Genomic DNA, 19,987 nt, shown 5'->3' on the forward strand with positions numbered 1-19,987 from the left:
AAATTTGGGGGACCATGTCCTGGGGTGGGAATGAGCATATTTTGTACGTGGGATGGATATGAGTAACTGTGGCCAAGAAGTCAGAGTGAAATAGATCACATCAATAGCCCTTCAACTGTGGATTCAGCCACGTTTTTTGCTTTGGCCAGCAGGATAAGGTGCAAGTAGCAACAGTTTCACTCCAGCCCAGGTCTTCAGGGGTACTGCATATTTTGATTTGGTGCCTGTGCATCTTCCCTTTCCACGAGAAGAACATGTTACAGCTAGCACATTGTTCTCGGGGGAAGATGAAGGACATGTGAACTGGAGCCAAGTCACCCCATCTGATGGAAGAAAGAGCTGGACCAGAAATAAGTGGATCTGGGAGACATGGAGGGAAAGTGTGCACGAGTGCATTCACACATACATCCCTCTTACTAGTTAGTGTGGAACGTTGGTGACTTCAAATCTTAATAAAAATCAGGACTCACTTTCCCTTGGCGTTTTGTCAGAAACGTAACCTCTGAAGAATTGTACTGAAAAAATAATTTCAGGGCAAGGTTGAGGTTGAGTCAGAAGGCAAGGAGCCTGTATGAACTTCAAACAAGATATCTTTGATAGACATATAGTGGTCCAGAGTTGTAGTGGCCCAGAGTTGGGGATCTTCTCTTCTTACTCTATCTTCTCTTCCAGTCTTAGTCCCTTCAATCTATAATTTCAATCCAACCTAATAATTTCAATCTAACCTCTCTGCCCTTTCAGAGAGTGTATGAGAATCTACTTTTCATTTTTGGCTCGCCTGTCTGTTACCTCTGCTAGGGTATTGTGTATCAGAAGTGCTGACATCTGCTTTGAGATGTAGTATAGGATTTTTCAATACTTGTAACATTGTGTATCAGTAGATACACCTCTCATACCTTCAGAAAGGGGACCTAATAATTCTAGAAAACAGATGTAGAGTGATAACATTGTGGCATCTGCATATGGTTTCAGCAATCTCATGGTTAAAGACCCATGGCTAAGGGAGAGAAGAATCATAGATTAGTCCTTGGAAGGAGAAAAAGTCTTGCCTGGGCACAGCCTGAGATGGGCAGATAAACGCACATAGTGGGCAGTACTGACTTTTTGCATGACTACCTATTCATATCCAGTGTATCCTGGAATAACTGTCTTCACTGGGACATTGACCACTTGTCACTTACTCTCTGTGTTTAAGTGAAACTGATCCAGGGGCGCCTGGGTGACTCAGTAGGTTAAAGCCTCTGCCTTCAGCTCAGGTCATGATCCCAGGGTCCTGGGATCGAGCCCCACATCGGGCTCTCTGCTCAGCAGGGAGCCTGCTTCCTCCTCTCTCTCTCCCTGCCTCCCTGCCTACTTGTGATCTCTGTCTGTCAAATAAATAAAATCTTAAAAAAAAAAAAAAAAGAAAGAAACTGATCCAGACTCCTAGCTGAAGGTGTGCTCGTACGTACCAGAAAGGCCAATTAGTGTGATCTATCTCTTTGGTTACATTTATTGATTTAGGAATGGGCATATAAACCAGGATCAAAACAACGTTGAGTCTGCCTTATGAGTTTCATTGCAAGTGTTAGTGCTAACACACTATTTCTCCCTGGAGATGCCATTGGATATCATCCCACCACATGAAGAAAACCAACCTGAGTGTGAAGTCTACACAGTGGAAAGAGGCACCTAGACATGGAGAAAGACAGATTCCCAGTACCATTATTTGAAGCTTTGGATCTACCCATGCTTGAACACTGCCTTCGTGTTTTCAGTTATGTGAGGCAATCATTAACCAACAAGAGTTCTTAATGGACCTGGGAAGCAATGTGTAGCTGGGAAGGAAAGATGAGTGTTGTACTACTAGAGAGGAATTTGCTTCCTTAATTCACCAGTATTCCCGCCTTTGTTCCTGGAAAATGGGATTACCCTCTTCCCATTTGGGAAAAAATGTTGAATAGAAGCTTTTCAATTTCCCTTGGTTTACTTTCTCTTCTATAACAGAAAGCACAGGAAAACTCTGATGTTGTGGGACCCATTTGTCAAGGTTTACGGAAAGACAAGTGGCTCAGCCTCAAAATTTCTGTTTTCCTGTTGACCACCCTGCTCTCAGGAGCAGTGGGTTCCCATCTTTTACCAAAGACTCCTGAAGGATGTTCTGGATGTTACCACGTGCTTGCCCAGGCATCGTATTGTGCCAATGCCAACTTCCTGGCTTTCATAATATACAGCAGTTCTATTACCAATGGGAAAGCTGATTGATGGTTGTGTGGGAGCTCTGTAATATTTTTTTTATTTATAACTCTAAAATATTTTCCAAAACAAATTTTTTTAAAGAAAATGTCTTGGTCAGGACTTCAGATGAGATAGGACAGATCTCAGAGTGGGTGGAGCTGGAGGCACACACACGACATTTATGAGGGAGATGTTGTCACTGATGGTTTCCTGGCTTAGTTGTGAGAAGGAAACTGTACACCAGGCAGTGGAGAACCAGCGTGTTGGGGTAAGACCTCTACCCACACAACGTGGAGACAAAGTGGGCAGGAGGGACCCGCGATGGCCCAGTTCCCCTTCTTCCTTTGAACTGTAAACTGAAGATGGGATCTCGGTCTGAGTCAAAGGGACAGTATGCTCACAGAATTCCTGTCCCTGCTTTGCCTTGGTGAGTCTCCAGGACTAGGACAGATGGGTTTGGGTGGGTGAGAAAATTCACGGTGAAGCGGGGGTTGATGTGAAATGATATCTTCTGTGTACTGGACACATGCTACCTGTCAGAGTTTCATGGGCTGTGGTGTGACACTCCTCTGTTCTGGGGTCCTGGGGAAGTGAGGTTCAGAGTCATGGGGCGATACCCTCATTTACTCAGCTAAGCAATACAGAGCTCCCATGAAGTCTGCAAACCTGCTTGGTCCAAATCCCACTCTTGCCATGAATGTTTGTTGGCATAGAGGAGGGCGGGATACATAGGGTGTGGAACTATGGGTTTGGGCACAGACCAAGATTATAAAGAAGGGCTACGTTTGGGGACAATGGATGAAAAGAAAAATTTCTGACCAACCCCATTCTCTACTGATTTTAACTGTCCTCAACTTGAATGTGATGTAATCAAAGGGACTTCAGCCTGTTAATAGGAAGACCTGTGATTATGACCTTGGCTTGGTCTCATAGGAGCTCTAGACTGTGAGCCAGCAGTTCCACTGACCAAGCTCCCAGTTCCTCTTTTGTGAGGTGGAGCTGAGGGGTGTCTGCAGAAGATATCAGGACTTGTCATCTGCCCCAGTTCCTTCCTCCTTCTTTTGAGATACAGCCCTTCCTTTGGGTAATGCTTTGAGCTTTAGGTGTGGCTATACCCTGAGCCCCTACTGCAGGGCAGAATAAGTTGGACAGTCGAGAGACTCACCTCATCCTGCCCATAGTCATTTCCCGAAGTGCCAAACACCAAATGGCTTAAAACAACAGAAATCTATTCTCTCAGAGTTCTGGAGGCGAGATGTCCAAGGTCAAGGTTCCAGCAGGGCTGGTTCCTTCTGAGGGCTCCAAGGCCCCAAGGGAGACTCTGTTCCAGGCTCCTCCCTTCTGGGGATGGTAGGCAGTCCTTGGGTTCCTTTCTTGCAGGTCCTTTGCTGCAATCCCTCATGTCCTCACATGGCCATCTTCCCTCTGTGTCTGTCTCTCTATATCGCCCCACCTCTTATGGGGACACCAGTCATACTGAATTATGGGACTAGCCTACTCCCAAATAATGCTGTTTCCAAATAAGTTCGCACTCACAGGTGCTGGGGGTTAGGGCTTGAACCTACCTTTCTGGAGGACACAACGAATCATTATTCCATGGACGGGTCTATAATGCTTAGCAAGGCTGTCCACTTCTTTAGGAAGATTCTCAGACTAGCACTGGGATTCAGATAAATTTTGGTTCTCAGTGTGACCTTCCAAAGATACCAGACTGTACCTGCCTACAGACTTGCTTCCAGGCTCCTGGTCCTGTCATGACGATACTCAGAGGGAATGAACATGGCAGCTGAGAGAAAAGACCCTAACAGCCCTGAATCCCTAGGTCAGTCTGCTTTGGAAGCCAGATTTGCTGTTGCACTTAATGGAGGTTTTGTGCCTAAACTAACACAACTAGTCATTTCTGCTTCTTACCTCAGGTGGACTTCTGCTATTTCAATCTCTATACTTCTTTAGTACAGAGGGCAAATGAACCCAACTTCCGTAAAATTTTTAAAATGTGATACAATTCACCTAAGAGTAACCATTTAAAGTAGACAATCAAGTGGCATTTTAGACACATTTCGACATTTAGACACAATGTTATGTAACCACCAAAAATGTTTTCATCACCCTTAAAGGAAATGCTGTACTCACAAAGCAGCCACTCGCCATCCCCCTTCCCAGGGTGGGGGGAGGGGGATGCCACCCATGTACTTTCTGTCTCTCTAATGGAGCTATTCTGCATCTATCATGTAAATGGAATCATACATGGGACTTTTCATGTCTGGATTCTTTCTCTAGGAATGATTTTTTAAAGATTTTATTTATTTATTTGTCAGAGAGAGAGAGAGCGCACAAGCAGGCAGAGAGGCAGGCAGAGGTGGAGAGAGAAGCAGGCTCCCTGCTGAGCAGAAAGCCCAATGCGGGACTCGATCCCAGAACCCCAGGATCATGACCTGAGCCAAAGGCAGTGGCCCAACCGACGGAGCCACCTAGGCATCACAGGAATGATATGTTCAAGGTCCATCCATGATGTGTCACCCAACATTTCTTTCTACAATAGAATAGGAGAATATTTTATATAACATAATCTGAAGAATTCTTTAGATGCAATTTTTTTTTAAAGATTTTATTTATTTATTTGACAGAGAGAAATTACAAGTACACTGAGAGGCAGGCAGAGAGAGAGAGAGAAGGAAGCAGGCTCCCTGCTGAGCAGAGAGCCCGATGCGGGACTCGATCCCAGGACCCTGAGATCATGACCTGAGCCGAAGGCAGCGGCTTAACCCACTGAGCCACCCAGGCGCCCTTTAGATGCAATTTTTAAGCTTTCCAGATGATGCATCCAAAGGACCTGTTAAATCGTAATTTAACAGGAATCTGGAGATCGATTCTGGTGCCCAGTTCCAATGTGTGGGGGTGGGGCCCGGACACCACCAAGAAATTCTTGAACACCATTTGGGTGTCCTGTAATTTAACTCAGCTCTGATACTATCTACCTGGAGTTAGCATCAGATCCTGTTGGTGAGGTCTTAGTCCCGCAAGACTCCCTCCCCCCCATTTTAGATGCCAATGGCAAGTCTGGGTGATCACCTGATCAGTCAGCTATCTATCAGGAATTCCCAGGACCCCCTCTTTGGGTTTAGTTAATGTGCTAGAGAGGCACACAGAACTCACAGAAATATTTAAGTTACTGGTTGCCAGTATACTAGAAATGGCTATAACTCAGGGATAACCACATGGAAGAGATGTGGAGGACCAGGTATGGGGCAAGGGTGCCAAGTTTCCATGTCCTCTCCAGGCACACCACTCTCCCTGCACCTCCCCCTGTTCATCAACCTGGAAGCCCTCTGAAACCATCTTCCCCCCCCCTTTTTTTAAGATTTTATTTTTATTTACTTGAGAGTGAGAGGATGAGAGAGAGAGAGGACAAGAAGGGGAAAGTCAGTGGGAGAAGCAGACTCCCTGCCAAGCAGAGAGCCCAATGCAGGACTCGATCCCAGGACTCCAGAATCATGACCTGAGCCGAAGGTAGTCACTTAACCAACTAAGCCACCCAGGTGCCCTGAACCCATCCTTCTGAACGTTTATAGAGGCTTCATTACATAAGCACAATTGATTAAATCATTGGCCAATGGCAATTGATTCCATCTCCAACCCCTCCCCTATTCCCAGAGGTCAAGGAGATGGAATTGAATGTTCCAAGCTTGCCATCCTATGGTTGGTTTCCCTGGCAACCAGCCCTTATCCTTAGGTCTGGTCCAGAAGTCACTTCATAACATAATGAAAGACACTTACATTGCATCCAACCATTGGAAAATTCCAAGGGCGGGTGTCTGGTTCATTTAGTTAGAAGAGCATGGGAGGGGCGCCTGGGTGGCTCAGTGGGTTAAGCCTCTGCCTTCAGCTCAGGTGGTGATCTCAGGGTCCTGGGATCGAGCCCAGCATCGGGCTCTCTGCTCAGCCGGGAGCCTGCTTCCCCCCTCTCTCTCTGTCTGCCTCTCTGCCTACCTGTGATCTCTGTCTGTCAAAATAAATAAAATCTTAAAAAAAAGAAGAAGAAGAAGAAGAAGAGAAGCATGCGACTCTTGATCTTGGGGTCATGAGTTTGAGCCCCTTATTGGGTGTACAGATTCCTAAAATAAATAAACAGTCTTAAAAAAAAAAAAAAAAACATGGTTAAGAAAATTCCAAGAGCTTTAGTAGCAGCTGTGTGCCAGGAACCAGGACAAAGACCAAATGTGTATTTCTTATCATAAACCACAGCATCGCCTAAGTTTTTAGGGAGCTGTGGTTTCTCATGTCCCCACTGCTACCTGTCTCAGTAGGAGTTGTAGCACCCAATGAGACTGGACGTTGTTCAGAGCACGGGTAGAGGGTAGATGACAGTGGCCCGCCAAGGACCTGCCGAAGAGTATAAGTGTGTCAGTGTTCAGAGTCTGTAAAGAGTCCGTCGAATGACAGACACTTGGTAATTGGTGGGTTTTCATTGTTCTTCTTTCCTGAGAAAGGTATTTTTTTCCAGTTATCCTGCATTCCCCTCAATGACAGTTCCTTCTGTGTGGACAGTTCTCCTTGTCTATGTCCGCTGTGGTCTCTTGTTAGGAAAGAGGGACAAGTTCTGAGGAATCCAACACACAGCATGGAGACTGTAGTTAATCATTCTGTGTTCTCACCCTGGACACACACGCACGCACACACGGAGGGTCACCACTCTAGGAGCTGATGGATGTGTTAATTGGCTTGATTGTCGTAATTTTTCTATGTATGTGTGTGTATATACATATAGATCATGTTGTGTAACTTAAGTACACATAGTTTTATTTGTTAAAGAAAGAGAACCTCTCTCTCGCCTTTACACCCTATTCTCCTATTCTCCAGTAGGGTTTCATAAAGCAAAATGAACTAAAGGCATCTCGGTGCTTACTTTAAAAAGGGGTGGTCACTGTTTGAGCAGAATATTGGGTGATACCAGAGCTGACACAACATGAGTCTAAAAACCGGTTTGTTGGGGGAGGACTAAAAAGGGAACATGAGACCTAGGACTCCCTGACCACTCAGAGGATGATTTCCTACCTATAAATCCCACCACTGTCACTGCAAGTTTGGCCTCAGTGTACCTTTTTTCTTGGTGAAACTTGGGGGGTTCTGTGTTGTGAGTTAACCCCTGAGTTTAAGCAAGGGCCAGATGTTCTGAGATATTCTCACATCTAGAGAAATTCTAGCTTCACTGCTTGACAGACCCGCAAGACAGGTTTCCCATATTTTCATCCAAGGGATGACCTTCCTATCCCAGAATGAAATACATAGAACAGAACACAGGAGAGGTAGGGCCTGACATTTGTGAAGATCAAAGTCACATGTAGAAAGAGCATTTAGGACCATGAATGTCTTGAACTCCTTGAGAAAAGAAGAATCTTGTCAGAGAGAGCGACTTCTCTCCATTTGAATCAGGGAGGAAGCCCTCTGCTCATACTCCACAGTAAAATAATGACTGTGTTATTTAAGGGTGAAAAGTGCAGTCATGGAAAGCAGGAGAAGAAAAAATAGGCAAATCTGCAAAGATGTCTAGATGGTGAAAGAAAGACTGATCATGAAAGCAACATCATAAATGGGTAAAGGCTGCTGGAACTTTGTACATAAACGTAACTCCTGAATGAGAAACAATGGGACATAAGCAAAAGGTAAAAAAAATCAATCCAAGGAAGTGCCTCCAAGAAATAGGATAGATCTCTAACAAATTAGCCATGCGTTCTCTGCCTGATATGTACTCAAAGATGAGTATACAACCCATGTTTCATGAGGGTTTCTCTTCCAGGACTCAGCCTGGGATTTGAAGATGAGAAAAAGAATGGTAAGTTTTCTTGCATAAACCCTATCTGTTCCTGCAACCCAGATTTTCTCTTTAATGCTCTGAATTCTGGGAGGGCACTGGTGGTCATCATGATGAAGAGTCAGACTAACTCTGAATTCTTTCCAGAGACACTTCCCAAGCCCTCCTTCAGTGCCTTGTCCAGCTTAGTGGTAGGATACAGAGGCAACGTGACCCTGAGGTGCCAGTCTCACTTCCAGAATGTGACATTCATGCTGGGGAAGCTGCAGGACTCCAGGTACAGGCAGGAGCAGAGGTCCACAGGACACAAGGCTGAGTTCTTCCTTACTCACCTGGAGCCAAAGGATGCTGGGATGTACTTTTGCGCCTACAAGACAATGGTCTCCCAGGAGTGGTCAGGGGAGAGTGAATACCTACAGCTCAAGGTCAGAGGTGAGAAAGGCTGCCTCAGGTTTGCTCTTGAGGCATATATTCCTGTGCTGTGATGGAACCTGGCTGGGCAAGGAAAAGTCCGGGAAATGGACAGATGTGACCATTTGAATGTAAAATATGGTGGAAATAGGAAGTGAGTGTGGGCAAAGGTTCTCATCAGAGATTCTGAGTGTGGATCAACGAGGTGGATGTGGGAGTGTTTTAGAATAGAGTTTTAGGGGACCTGGATGGCTCAGTGGGTTAGGCATCTGCCTTCAGCTTGGATCATCTGCGTTCAGCTTGATCCTGGGGTCCTGGGATCAAGCCCCATGGCGGGCTCCCTGCTCAGTAGAAAGCACACTTCTCCCTCTTCCTCTGCCACTCCCACTGCTTGTGCTCTCCTTCTCTATGTCAAATAAATAAATAAAAACTTTAAAAAAGAATATAGGTATGAATAGAAAATTTGAGGTAGAGTATGGCCAAAGATGAAGAGATGATTGTCATTGAGAAAAAGATAGTTTGAGGGCACCTGGATGGCTTAGTTGGTTAAGTGTCTGCTTTCAGCTCAGATTGTCCTGGGGGAGCCTGCTTCTCCCTCTAGCTTGTGCTCTCTCTCACATTCTTGCTCTCAAATAAATAAATAAATAAGTGAAATCTTTAAGAGAGAGAAAGATAGTCTATTAGAGTTCCCAAGAAAAGGGGTATAGCAATGCCATGCAGGACCACATAGAGAAGCACCAAAGACAGTCAAGAAACAGAGGGAGGAGGAAGACTGGGCAAGAGTCTTTACTGAGGTTTCTGTGGGAAGGAACAGACTTAAGATTGGCCCTGGTGTACAGAGGTTGTCCCTGATTATCTGGTATCTAACAGGGAATATCAACCCAGAGTGTGAGAGCCATAGAGGAGGTGGTTGGCAGTATGAGCTCTGGAATGTTTGGTTTGCACCTGAGGGGTGTGCTTGGGGAAGTGGATACCCTTGGTGGAGGATCTCTGCAGGGTCAGCAATGTCCCAAGATATCAAAGTGTCAAATTCAGAAAATAAAATCTTTGGTTAATAGAAAGATGGGTAAGAATATCCCCAGGTTCATTGGAAAAGAGGAATCCCTGGTCCTTCCCTTCACCCATGCTGCTTTGGCCTCTTCAGGATCAGTCCTAAACCTTCCCTCTTACTCAACATAGACCCTAAGATGACTCCAGGTCACAGTATGAGACTCTGATGTCTGATTGCATACGACAGACCCAAATGTATTGTTATTGTTCTGCTGAAAACAGAACTCCCAGAGCTGCTACAAGTTGAGAAAACAAGAAAAATCCAAACTATCAGGACGGCAAAAGACATCCCTCATTTTTAACCCCCCACTTCAACAATAGAAATTTGGCATCCACCCACAAACCAAAGTGCCTTTGTGGGAGTTGTGGGATCTGGCACCACACAGCAAGGGACCCAAGAGGAGTCTCCCCCACCTGTGCATTGAGTAATAGGCAGACAGATCTCAGTACCAGCTGTGGAACCTGAGGGAGACTGTAAATTAATTCCGGGTCCTGTTGGCCATGGCCTAGAAGCACGTGAAGACTTGGGCAATCACCTATGGGCAAGAGAATCTTTGTAGAAGTCTATAAGCCAAGACTGAATCATGAAGAAATAGAAAATCTGAATAGATCAATAACAGATAAGGAGATTGCCTCAATAATCAAAAACCTCCTAATGAAGAAAAGTGACCAGCTGGTTTCACTGGTGATTTCCACCAGCATTTAAAGAAGAAATAATGCCAATCCTTTTCAGAGTCTTACTAAAAATGGAAGATGTGGGGGTACCTGGCTGGCTCCGCTGGTAGAGCATGTGACTCTTGATCTCAGAGTCATGAGTTCACGCCCCATGTTGGGTGTGGAGCCTACTTAAAAAAAATTGAAGATGTGGGAACATTCCTACATTCATTTCATGAGACCAGCATTACCTATACCAAAGCCAGATAGTGACACTGGGAGAAACCTACAGAGCAATGTCCCTCATGGACACAGAGGCAAAAATTCCCAACAAAACCTTTGCAGCCAAATTCAACAGCACATTAAGAAGATCTTACATCATGGTTAATTGGGATTTATCCTTAGGGTGCAAGGATGCTTCAACGTACACAATCAGTAAATGTCATAGACCATGTGACCATGTTAATGAATGAAAGACAAAAAGACTATGATCATCTTAATAGAGGCAGAAAAAGCATTTGACAAAACACAATGTCCTTTCAAGATTACAATCTCTCCACAAATCAGGAATAAAAGCAATGCATCTCAACATCACAAGACAGACACAACAAACCCACAGCTAGCATCGTACTCGAAGGCGAAAGGTCAAAATATTTCCTCTGAGAACAGAAACAGGACGAGGACGTCCACTCCTATCTCTCCTCGTCAACATAGTACTGGAGGTCCTAGCCCGAGCAATCAGGCAAAACAAGGAAATAAAAGGCATCCAAACTGGAAAGGAAGAGGGACAACTGTCTTTATTTGTAGATGATATAATGTTATACATGGAAAATCCTAAAGACTCAATCAAAAGACCTGTTAGATCCTGAATAGCCAAAGCAATACTGAGAAAGAAGAATAAAGCGGGGGCTACTGTAATACTGATTTCAAACTATACTACAAAGCTATGGGGGTGCCTGGGTGGCTCAGAGGGTTAAGCCTCTGCCTTCGGCTCAGGTCATGATCTCAGGGTCCTGGGATCGAGCCCTGCATTGGGCTCTCTGCTCAGTGGGGAGCCTGCTTCCCCCTCTCTTTCTGTCTACTGTGATCTCTCTGTCTCCCTGTCAAATAAATAAATAAAATCTTTTTTAAACTTTTTTAAAAAAATTATTTGACAGACAGAGATCACAAGTAGGCAGAGAGGCAGGCAGAGAGAGAGAGGAGGAAGCAGGCTCCCCACAGAGCAGAGAGCCTGATGCGGGACTCGATCCCAGGACCCTGGGATCATGACCTGAGCTGAAGGCAGAGGCTTTAACCCACTGAACCACACAGGCACCCCTAAAATCTTTTCTAAAAACTGTCATGTGATAGCAAGGATTCTAGGCTACTGAATAGCCATTATATAAACTATGAAAATAACAGAAGTGCATAAAACAATATTTTTTAAAAAGCTATAGTAATCCAGATGGTGTGACATTGGCATAAAAATAGACACATATATCAATGGAATGGAATCAAGAGCCAACAAATGATGTTGGAAAATGGGATAACCATATGCAGAGGATGAACTGGACCCTCATCTTGCGCCACTCACAAAAATTAACTCAAAATGTATTAAAGACTTAAACATAGGTCCCCAAGACATAAAACTCCAAGAAGAAAATGGGAAAATGGGAAAAGCTTCTTTACATGACCTTGACAATGATTTTTCTTATATGACCCATAAATGACGAGAAAACGAATGCAAAAATAAACAAGTGGGATTGCATCAGGCCAAAAGCTTCCACACAGCAAAAGAAACAGTCAGCAAGATGAGGAGACAACCTACCAAGTGGGAGAAAATATTTGTAAAATGGTGGTGCTCCTTCCTGGGATAGGGAAGACTGGCAAGGAATAGGACTGGAAGGGGTAAAATTAGTGAGATCACTTATAAATGTTTTGTTATTAAACATAATATGATAAAACTAATGTGAAACTCAGGAGTACTAAAAAGAACCATCTGGGGGTGCCTGGGTGGCTCAGTCATTGAGCATCTGACTCTTGATTTTGACTCAGGTCATGATCTCAGCATCGTGAGATCGAGCCCCATGTCAGGCTCTGTGCTCAGCATGGAGTCTGATTGAGGTTCTCTTCCTCTGCCTCTCCCCACCCCTCAAATAAATAAATAAATACAATCTTTAAAAAAAAAAGGGGGGGCCATCTAATGTTATGGCCCAGGTTTGGGGACCCAGTGAGCATCCCAAGGGGAAAATAGGAAATGGGAAAGACATTTTCCACTTCCCAAAGGGGGCTTAGAGTCCATAAGCAGAATAAGAGGAGCTACATCCCCAAGATTTCCACTCAATCACTGACTTTTTCCCCCCTGCATCTTGTTTTCTAGATGTCCATGATGGACATGGAGCTATGGAAGGAAAAAATGGTAAGATAGTCTGAGAGATATTTTTCCAATTTTTATCCACCACATGAGGCAGGCAGTCCCCTTTGGTTAAAAGGCACAGAAGAACTTTGATGCTTGGTTTCTCACTGTGATAGGGAAGATGACTGCCTTTCTGGGAAGCTGACCTCCAAGCTCCTCGTGGGTTAAGGAGAAGCCGATGAGTAAAACAGTTAGAGGTGCGTCGTTTGTCTTTTTATGTAGTGAAACACCATGGCGGAGTCTTGTGAAGACTGGGGATGAGCTTGTGTGTCCAGTTTGGGCAACAGGATGGGGACCCGTGGAGCCCAGGTGCTTTGGGAATGTGTGTGATCAAGGATTTGCTAAAACTTTAGAGTTCTTAAAAACAGGTGAATATTAAGTTATTTTTCTCTGATGTTGCTTTTCCATGAGGAGTTGACTAAGAGTCTATCCTTGGAGATGCTTGTAAAAGTTAGAACTTTTGACATCTTTGGATGAAAACAGCTCATCCAGATTTTAATGGCCAAATATATAATGTAAGTTGGCATCTAGTTGCTTACTCATCTTTAATTTTTGCAACTCATAACCTCCCTGTAATCTACTCCAACGAGCCAAAATTGTCCAAGACTGTCATTAGAGTCTATGCTAGAACAACGTTGTTTTGTTTTTTTTAAGGTATCTCCCAAAATGTCCTTGCAAAATAAGTAATAGCCTTTGAAAATGTTTTCATTCGGTATTAGCAGACTTGGGGAATGAGCTCTACTCCAGCCTTATGAACATAAGTCACACCAGGAATGTTTTCTGGGAGAAATCTGAAATTGGATGGAGTCAAGGACCGTGGAAGTACCAGAAATAAGGCGGGAAGTCTAGCGATGGGTGAGAGGGGAAAGAGGAAGAGGAACAGTCTTCTTTTTGGCTCTCGTATTACTTATTTTCTTTCTTTTGTATTGATTTGTAATTCACATCCCATAAATCCAGCCTTTTAAAGTACACGATTTGGTGGCATTTGGCACATTCACAAGGTTGTGCAACCAACGCCACTCTATCATTGCAGAGCATTCTCATCCCCCCCAAACAGACTCTCCTTCCCCATCAGCAGTCTCTCCCCATTCCTTTCCCAATGATGGACATTTGGGCGGTTCATACCTCTCAGGTATCGCAATTAAGGCTACTATGACCTCTGGGGGCGGGGCGGGGGTTGGCAAGCACCTGTTTGAGTTCCTGCTTCCAGTGTTCTTGGATATCTACCTAGGAGTAGAATTGCTGGGACATATGGTAAATCTATGTTTAACTTCTCAAGAAACTGCCAAATTGTTTTCCAATGTGGCCGCACCAATTTACATTCCCACCAGTAATACATGTGGGTTCCAATATCTCCACATCCTTGCCAGCACTTATTTTCCTTTCATTTTATTATAGACATCCTAGTGGGTGTGTAGATCATTTCTTGAGATGTACTTTCTGAGCTCAAATTTATACCGCAGCAATTCTAAATGGGATAAAGTCTTTAAGCACAGATAGGATGCTCCCAGCCCATACAGAGGGTCACATATGTGCACATAGGCCTGGCTTCCTCTCTGCTGCCTGAGGCCTCATGTACGCCCGTGGCAAGCTTTATTCCACCGCTCCCTGTGATTCCTTCATGGCGACACCAGAGACCCTTGCTAATTTATTCTAGCAGTTTGTAAAGAGTGATGGGAAATTTGGCCAGGAAACATGGATGCCTCAGGGTGAATGCAGATCAGTGGGTTGTGTCGCTGTAGGAAGGGGAAAGTCTTGTGATGGTTTACTTCTTCCTTCTAGTGAGGGGCTGTGGGAGAGAAGCCCAAGGCCAGATGAACGGTAAGCAGGGCTGATGTCTGGAGCAGCTGTTCCCACCCTGCTTTCTTAGGCTCCCCGAGAGGCACTAATAGTTTGCTGCTTTGAGGGTCTCTTGGATTCAGTGCCACCAAAAGATTCAAACAAGTATTGATTGTGAAAGTGACTGTGTAGGAGGTGCCGGGGAAGGAGGGCTGAGAAGAAAAGGACTGAGCAAGAGTGCGATATCCATGTCCCTCCCTGGTGTCTTTTGCACTGTGCTGGGCTAGGGGGTTCAGGCAGTCCTGGGAAAGAGATGTCCCTGGGATACAGAGATCCCGAGGCATTTGGGGTCCTTCCTGGCAGTCTCCCAACAACGAGATGCAAATGTTCACATTGGAAAGTGAAAGAAACCATGATCCAGAGAGCATAAAAATGGCAAAGGGAGTGGAGGAGCGCTGGCATCCTCTGTGACAGAGGGAGACAGGTGTGGGTGGGATATGGGGGGAGAAAATAATCATTATCACTACAATCTCATTCCTACACATTGAGTCAGATTTTAGACTCGGCTTTGAAGCCAGCGCTTCCCAACACTACTCAGCTCTTCCCGTTCCGTGTTCTCTTCCCACCCCTCTCCTTACTCCCCTTCTGGAGGCATAACTGACCAAAGTGTGCAGGTGATGGTCTCGTCTCCAGGACCTACTCCTCTGTTCACTGGTAGCCTTTTACCAGCCTCTTCCCACCTCCCCACCTGCTACTCTCCTTGGCCCCTGGCAACCACCACTCTACTCTCTGCTTCTACAAGTTCAACTGAAAGATTTTTTTTCTTTGTTTCAGATTCCTCACATAAGTAGAATCTAATCAGGTAGTATTTGCTTTCATTTGGCTCATCTCCTCAGCATAATGCATCTGTACTGTTGCAGACAGCAGGATTTTCTACTTTTTTCATGGCTGAATAATACCCCAGTACAAATACCATTTAACTCTTGAACTCTTGAATGTGGCTTTTCATTCCTCTGGGATGGGACTTACTGTTCTCTCTGCGGCGTCGCAGTGACGGGGGTAAACGTATGTCTCCCCAGAGCGTGAGGTCACTTCTCTGGTGTTTCCACACCCAGAGGCCAGCACGGAGCTACCCATCCCAGCTGTGGAGTCCGAGCAATTCCCTTAACTTGTGCATACTTTGTTCAGGTTAGAATGAAATGGGAACAGTAAAACTACCTTGTATGTTTCTCTCTTTTTTTGTAATTTAATGTTATTTTGTTTAAATTCAAGTAATTAACGTGTAATGTATTATTGGTTTCAGAGGTAAAGGTCAGGGATTCATCAGTCTTATATATCACACCCAGTGCTTATTCCATCACGTGCCCTCCTTAATGCCCATCACCCAGTTACCCCATCCCCCTACCCAGTTGCCCTCCAGCGACCTTCAGTTTGTTTTCTAGAGTTAAGAGTCTCTTAAGGTTTGCCTCCCTCTCTGATTTCATCTTGTTTTGTTTTTTCCTCTCTTCCCCTATGCTCCTTTATTTTGCTTCCTGAATTCCACATATCAGTGAGATCATAACAATAATTGTCTTTCTCTGATTGACTTATTTTGCTCAGCATAATACCCTCTGGTTCCATCTACGTCATTGCAAATGACAAGATTTCATTTTTTTGATGACTGAGTGATATCCCATTGTGTATATATAGACCACATCTTCTTTATCCGTTCATCTGTTGAGGGACATCTGGGCTCCTTCCACAGTTTGGTTATTGTGGACACTGCTGTTATGAACATTGGGGTGCAGGTGCCCCTTCTTTTCACTACATCTGCATCTTTGGGGTAAATACCCAGTAGTGCCATTGCTGGGTTGTTAAGGTAGCTCTATTTTTAACTTCTTGAGGAACCTCCACACTGTTTTTCAAAGTGACTGTACCAGCTTGCATTCCCACCATCTCATGTGCTTCCTGTCAAGATGAGAAGAACGTGTGAAGCCCCTATCACAGAGAGGCTCACCATAAATAATCAGAATTATGGATACGGCTGAAAGGTTTATTAGGGAATTCCCTTGGGCGAGGCCCTCTCTGCGAGTGCCCACCCAGTTAACCCCCTGCTATCTAGTCCAGTGGCTACTGTTCTTATCCTCACTTTGAAGAGGGAAATGAAAAGTCAGAGAGATTAAGGAAATTCCCATAGTCATTGGAAGTCCCAGCTCAGAAGTGGTAGCAGCAAGTTCTGGAAGCCGGGGTATCTGACTCCTCGCACCTGTGGGGCTGAACTCGATCAGGTGTTTCAGGAGCCAAACTGATTCTATGACCTGCTCCTCTCCCACCAGCCAACAGATTGATCTTTGCTGCCACCTTCAGCTGCCTTTCCATTTCCATCCTCTTCCTCGCTGTCTTCTTCATCAACAGATGCACCCAGCATGGTGAGTTCAAGGAAGAACTGGTTTGTTTGCTTGTTTAATAAATAGACTTCACACCCAGCATGGGGCCTGATGCAGGGCTTCAACTCATAGCCCTGAGATCAAGAGCCAGACACTTAACTGACTGAGCAACTCAGGCACTCCAGGGAGCCCTGGTTTTAAACATTGGGGAAGGGGAATGAAGTGATGGATTTTCTCATTATACAAATCCCTCCCCATTTTGTTGTTGTTGTTGTTGTTTTGTAGGTTCGTCACATGGAGATTCCACCAAGAGGTAGATATACTTGACGAATCTTATGTCCCTCCCTTCTCCAGAACCCTGTTTGCACTTCTGTGATTCCCATGCCTCTTCTCTCCAAAGCCCTGTCCTCTCCCTCAGTCTTCAGATCCCTAATGTGTTTCTGTCTCTTAGAATCAGCCATTCTGAATTTCCCAAGCAGGAGGCTACAGGTGAGTGGTAAGAGAGAAACCACAAGGGAATCGTGGGATGGGAAGAGTAAGTCTCACTCCTGCAATCCGAGACCTGATTTTTTTTTTTTTTTCCATTCACTCACATGCAGATTTATCCAACCTGGAGAGGATATCTGTCTCGGTGAGTTCTCCCCACTAGGTCACTTAGCACCATAGGCTGACCCCATCTGCCTCCTGGTTTAGCCCACATTCTGGTTAGTTGGATGTCCTCAGTTCACGTGACTGACAAGAGGCCAATTAACATTGTGTTTAAAAAACACGTGCCTTGACCAAACTCATCAAAACAGAGGGTAGAATGGTGGTTACCAGGGGTGGGAGATATTGCCCAAAGGATACAGACTTGCAACTAGTAGATAAGTTAAGTCATGGAGATATGACCCACAACACCGTGATTATAGCTCACAACGCTGTATTATAAACCTCAGAGTTGCTAAGAGACTAGGTCTTAATTGTTCTCACTGCAAAAAAGAAATGGTAATTATGCAGCAGGATGGAGATGTTAGCTGACATCATGCTGCAATATATAAATGTATCAAATCAACCCATGGTCCCCCTTAACCACATACAATGTTATATGTTAATTATATCTCAATAATTCAACAAAGAAACACCTGCTTTGTATCCCACAGTAGCTGGGTTCCAACTCCCCATGGCTACTGTTTACCGCCAGTATGGTCTGAGACAACTCGTGAAACCCCTGTGATTCGGATGCTTTATTCCCTCCCTTATCTAATGGGGATCAAAATCCCCCATGAAAAGGCCTGTGTGAATCCAGTGACACACTAAACATAAAGGGTTTGCTGGAATTTCTGGCAAGTTTTAAAACATCAGATGGATGGCATGAAAGCAGTGATTAACAAAGGTTAATCGATGTACATCAATCAATTTTCTCTGTTTAAAAAAACTGCTTGCTTGTCCTTTAACATTAACTATCATTACCTCTAAGAGCAACTATCAGATGACATTTGTACATTTTTCTATAGGACACAGAGGTTCCTTGGTCCATTCTGTATGCCAAAGCATGTAAAAAGGGGCATTAGCAAAAGGTGCAAACTGTTCGCTGTTGTACTTGAAAAATATCTATGCCTGTGGCGTTCATTGAGATACATATGTATTTTTTAAAAGGTATAGAAAAACATAGTTCACAGGTTCACAAATGAACCATCAATGAACAAATCTAGTCCATGTTAAATGTTGGGTAAATGACATTGATTAGCAACTTGTTGATAATAACAATATTATAATAACATGATATTATGGTGGGGTACCTCACCATACAATGAAATTCTATTAAACAACAACAACAACAAAAAGGGAAGAAACTAGTGAAAGATCCATGTGCTAAATGAATACACTGCAAAACCATTTAGCTAAGTTATGAAAAGAGCCAGATACAGGAGACTGTCCATTGTCCCATTCCTGTAAACTCTCCCCAGGGAGTAATTCAATAACCGGCTGTGGCTAGAGCCAGGAGGGTGGGTATAACCACACCCAGGAGGGCGGGTATAACCACACAGGCACAAAGGGAATTTTTCTGGTAACGAATGTCCTAAAAGTTATTCTGACCGAGGGCTACCTCAGTCCACAGATCCACTAAAGGTCATCAAATGGTGTACCTCTGTTAGGTGAATTTCATGGTAAATGAATTATATCTCAATAAAATTGTTTTTAAAATAGCATGATATTAACACAACCAATAGGTAATTCTTACGGGATAGGAGTTCTTATTCTCAACCCCATAAATTTGCAATGACTGTTCTTGATACCAGTTATCATTAGTAGTGTTTTATGATTAAAACTAGAGTCAAAACCCTCATCCTCCCAAGACCACAGCCATTCCTGAAATGGGGCTGTCCAGTAGGACTTGCCGCAGTAATGGACGCGTCCTATGGCTGTGTTATCGGATACAGCAGCCCCTGGCTACATGTGGCAATTGTACACTCAAAATGCATCTGGTATGACTGAGGACCCGCGTTTTAAGTTAAATGTAATTTTAATTCACTGAAATGTCAATCACCCTATGTGGCTTGTAGGTACCATATTGGACAGCTAAGCTCTAAAAGCCCATCTCTTTCCCCCAAAGACTGAAAGACCCCCCCAGGGAGGAAGCCATGCTGATCTCTACCTGAGGCAGTCTCTGTCCTCCGCCGAGGAGCCCCAGGATCTTGTGAATGTGCAGTGCGGCAGGTAAAGGATGACAGCCAGAGCCCTAGAAAAGGAGAACGTGCGTTAAGATGCTGGAATGACTGGTCTCATGGAAAACAGGTCACTCCACGTCCTTGGCTCATAATCCATAGTAACAAAATTAAAGTTCTGCTTTTTTGATTCCGTGCCTCTCAAGAATTACTGGCTGGGTTTTCCTAAAATCTGGAGTGTGACTTTAGTGTGGACTGACTTGAAACATGTCCTGTGTCTACGGGCTGATGGTACTGTTCTAGCTACTTACGGGATTCTGGATGGCACCCCACAAATAGAAAGACTGTTCCCCAGAAAAACCCATTGGTTGTTGTTGGGTGAGGGCCTGCCATAGACAGAGGGATTTTTGAAAAGGAGCGCAAGGTGGGCACCTGGGTGGCTCAGTCTGTTAAGCGTCTGACTCTTGGTTTCAGCTCAGGTCACGATCTCAGGGTCCTGGGATTGAGCCCCATGTTGGGCTCCTTGCTCAGCACAGAGTCTGCTTGAGATTCTCTTTCTCATGCCCTCTCTTGCTCTCTCTCAAATAAATTAATTAAATCTTTAAAAAAGAAAAAAAAAAAAAGGAGCACAAGATACAAGCCACAAAGATGGACACTC

General features: G+C 44.4%; 1 protein-coding gene across 4 annotated transcripts; it reads left to right on the forward strand.

Annotated features, from left to right (window-relative positions):
- The first annotated feature begins 2,449 nt into the window (after positions 1-2,449).
- Positions 2,450-19,519, forward strand: LOC132005063 (V-set and transmembrane domain-containing protein 1-like). 4 transcript variants are annotated; one of them, XM_059381818.1, is made up of 9 exons: positions 2,450-2,644; positions 8,015-8,050; positions 8,177-8,461; positions 12,504-12,542; positions 16,634-16,726; positions 16,970-16,997; positions 17,136-17,173; positions 17,284-17,315; positions 19,278-19,519. In XM_059381818.1, exons 1-9 carry the CDS (start codon positions 2,611-2,613, stop codon positions 19,383-19,385), a joined length of 693 nt encoding a protein of 230 aa, XP_059237801.1. In that variant the 5' UTR covers positions 2,450-2,610; the 3' UTR covers positions 19,386-19,519. The 4 variants fall into 4 exon arrangements, with proteins under 4 accessions (XP_059237801.1, XP_059237803.1, XP_059237802.1 ...); XM_059381820.1 differs by having other exon boundaries at positions 19,228-19,289; XM_059381819.1 differs by lacking the exon at positions 12,504-12,542.
- The last annotated feature ends 468 nt before the right edge of the window (positions 19,520-19,987 follow it).

This window comes from Mustela nigripes, chromosome 17 (genome assembly GCF_022355385.1).
Source record: "Mustela nigripes isolate SB6536 chromosome 17, MUSNIG.SB6536, whole genome shotgun sequence".
NCBI lineage: Eukaryota > Metazoa > Chordata > Mammalia > Carnivora > Mustelidae > Mustela > Mustela nigripes.

What these genes read in the sequence shown, in the direction of transcription:
- LOC132005063 (XM_059381818.1), top strand. Translation starts at nt 2,611, where the DNA reads ATGCTCACAGAATTCCTGTCCCTGCTTTGCCTTG. An exon ending in AGCTATGGAAGGAAAAAATG is followed by an intron (nt 12,543 to 16,633) that starts GTAAGATAGTCT and finishes CTCTCCCACCAG; the next exon opens with CCAACAGATTGATCTTTGCT. An exon ending in CATGGAGATTCCACCAAGAG is followed by an intron (nt 16,998 to 17,135) that starts GTAGATATACTT and finishes TCTGTCTCTTAG; the next exon opens with AATCAGCCATTCTGAATTTC.